This window comes from Mya arenaria, chromosome 6 (genome assembly GCF_026914265.1).
Source record: "Mya arenaria isolate MELC-2E11 chromosome 6, ASM2691426v1".
NCBI lineage: Eukaryota > Metazoa > Mollusca > Bivalvia > Myida > Myidae > Mya > Mya arenaria.
Window position 1 is genome coordinate 18191465 of NC_069127.1, and position 2720 is coordinate 18194184.

Here is a 2720-nt window from a genome sequence, read left to right on the forward strand (position 1 = left end):
AGTAAAGCTCCCCATGACCGCACACACTTTTATTTGTCAGGTCGAGCATTACAATGGTTGTAGTTTTTAGACTCTGATCGATTAAACTCCGTTCGTTTAAGAGATTATTAACTATGACAATTTTTACTTACTTATTAAAATTTATGTCGTTGAAGCAATCTCATGATCTCTAGCTGTAGTTTGTTACAGGATAGTGTTGATAACGCCAGGAAAGCTGGGTAATTATTCACTCGCTTATCCTATATTGGGCGACCGGTCGGAATGGATCGAAACATTAAAGATCCATATAATATGCAAACAATTACCTCGTAAAGTGGCAACTAGTGTGGTACTTCTCGGTAATGTTCCTGCGTTTCCCGAATTTTATAGTACTCAGAAAGGCAGGGTGTCAACTAACATTAAATATTCACGAAGACATGACTAGAAACAAATAACGGAACGAAACAGGCAAAATAAAGAGATGAGTGTATCATTTGTTACATGTAAATGTTCTTTTAACAAAGTTCTTAATTATATAATACTCAGGGTTCACTGTAAGGTGACAAAGATTCATTAAACTTTAAGTATGTTTCCCCAAGTATATATTTTTAGAATGCATGTATCAGGATTTGTTGAGAGTGGTCTAGAATGTTCAATTTATTCCATTTCAAGAAAGTTTAGAATATTAAAAAGAAAATTCTTATAGACTTTGAGAGAACACTTTTGTAGTTTGTTCTGGAACATTTTCATTTGGTACATTAGGGCAACTTCTCTGATCAATTGCCTTTAGGGAAAACTCAAAATGTCTTTTAAAGTTTCACTAGTAAGAGTAAAATAGTGTTAGATTATTCATTTCTCGACTCTTGGACTTATTTAAATTATTATGTGACGCTTACATTCGAACCTTTTTGGGGGATTTATTCCTAAAGTGATGTTGTACCTAAACAGTGCTCTTAAAGTGTGTTTAGTGTTTCATGTGGATTAAATTCTGTATATATACATAATACAAGACTCCGTGAAGATATTTTGCGAACTTACGGATGTCGGATCTAGATTTACAATTTTTTGCTCTACTTATTTCAAATACATTTTGTAAAAATAAACAATTTGCTTTATTCGCACCGTCTGAATTCCATTCCAAGTGGATTTTCTACATCAAAACGACAACACACATAACAATCATACTTTACCCCATCCTTTACCCCATCCTTTACCCCATCCTTTACTCCATACTTTACCCCATCCTTTACCCCATCCTTTACCCCATCCTTTACCCCATACTTTACCCCATCCTTTACCCCATACTTTACCCCATCCTTTACCCCATCCTTTACCCCATACTTTACCCCATCCTTTACCCCATACTTTACCCCATCCTTTACCCCATCCTTTACCCCATCCTTTACCCCATCCTTTACCCCATCCTTTACCGCATACTTTACCCCATCCTTTACCCCATCCTTTACCCCATCCTTTACCTCATCCTTTACCCCATACTTTACCCCATCCTTTACCCCATCCTTTACCCCATACTTTACCCCATCCTTTACCCCATCCTTTACCCCATCCTTTACCCCATCCTTTACCCCATCCTTTACCCCATACTTTACCCCATCCTTTACCCCATCCTTTACCCCATACTTTATCCCATCCTTTACCCCATCTTTTACCCCATCCTTTACCCCATCCTTTACCCTATCCTTTACCCCATCCTTTACCGCATACTTTACCCCATCATTTACCCCATCCTTTACCCCATCCTTTACCCTATCCTTTACCCCATCCTTTACCGCATACTTTACCCCATCATTTACCCCATCCTTTACCCCATCCTTTACCCCATCCTTTACCCCATCCTTTACCCCATCCTTTACCCTATCCTTTACCCCATCCTTTACCCCATCCTTTACCCTATCCTTTACCCCATCCTTTACCCCATCCTTTACCGCATACTTTACCCCATCCTTTACCCCATACTTTACCCCATCCTTTACCCCATCCTTTACCCCATCCTTAACCCCATCCTTTACCCCATACTTTACCCCATCCTTTACCCTATCCTTTACCCCATCCTTTACCGCATACTTTACCCCATCATTTACCCCATCCTTTACCGCATACTTTACCCCATCATTTACCCCCATCCTTTACCCCATCCTTTACCCCATACTTTACCCCATCCTTTACCCCATACTTTACCGCATCTGAATTCATTCATCTAAAGCAATTGTAATATGTAAAGTAATCACGAACTTGATGGCTAACTTGTACTAATGGATTCTAGTGCACTTTGCAAAGAAAACGTAACGCGTTCGCAAAATATTGTTTAAACATATCAGTATTGATAAACACCTATGTATAATAAAAGAAACACGTTTCTATTTTGTCAAAGTGATATAACTTCCATATTGTAGTGAAGTCATGCGATGAGTTCCATTTTGTCAAAGTGATGAAACTCCCATATTGTAATGACGTCATACGATGAGTTCCATGTTGTCTCGGTGATACAACTTCCATATTGTAGTGACGTCATGCGATGAGTTCCATGTTGTCACGGTGATACAACTTCCATATTGTAGTGACGTCATGCGATGAGTTCCATGTTGTCACGGTGATACAACTTCCATATTGTAGTGACGTCATATGATGAGTTCCATGTTGTCACGGTGATACAACTTCCATATTGTAGTGACGTCATATGATGAGATTCATGTTGTCAAAGTGATAAAACTTCCATATTG

At 38.8% G+C, this 2720-nt stretch overlaps 1 protein-coding gene across 1 annotated transcript; it reads right to left on the reverse strand.

Annotated features, from left to right (window-relative positions):
* Positions 1–1091: 1091 nt before the first annotated feature.
* LOC128237600 (S-antigen protein-like) lies at positions 1092–2123 on the reverse strand. Its single transcript, XM_052953189.1, has one exon. The coding sequence runs from the start codon at positions 2121–2123 to the stop codon at positions 1092–1094; it is 1032 nt and encodes a 343-aa protein (XP_052809149.1).
* Between the last annotated feature and the right edge of the window lie 597 nt (positions 2124–2720).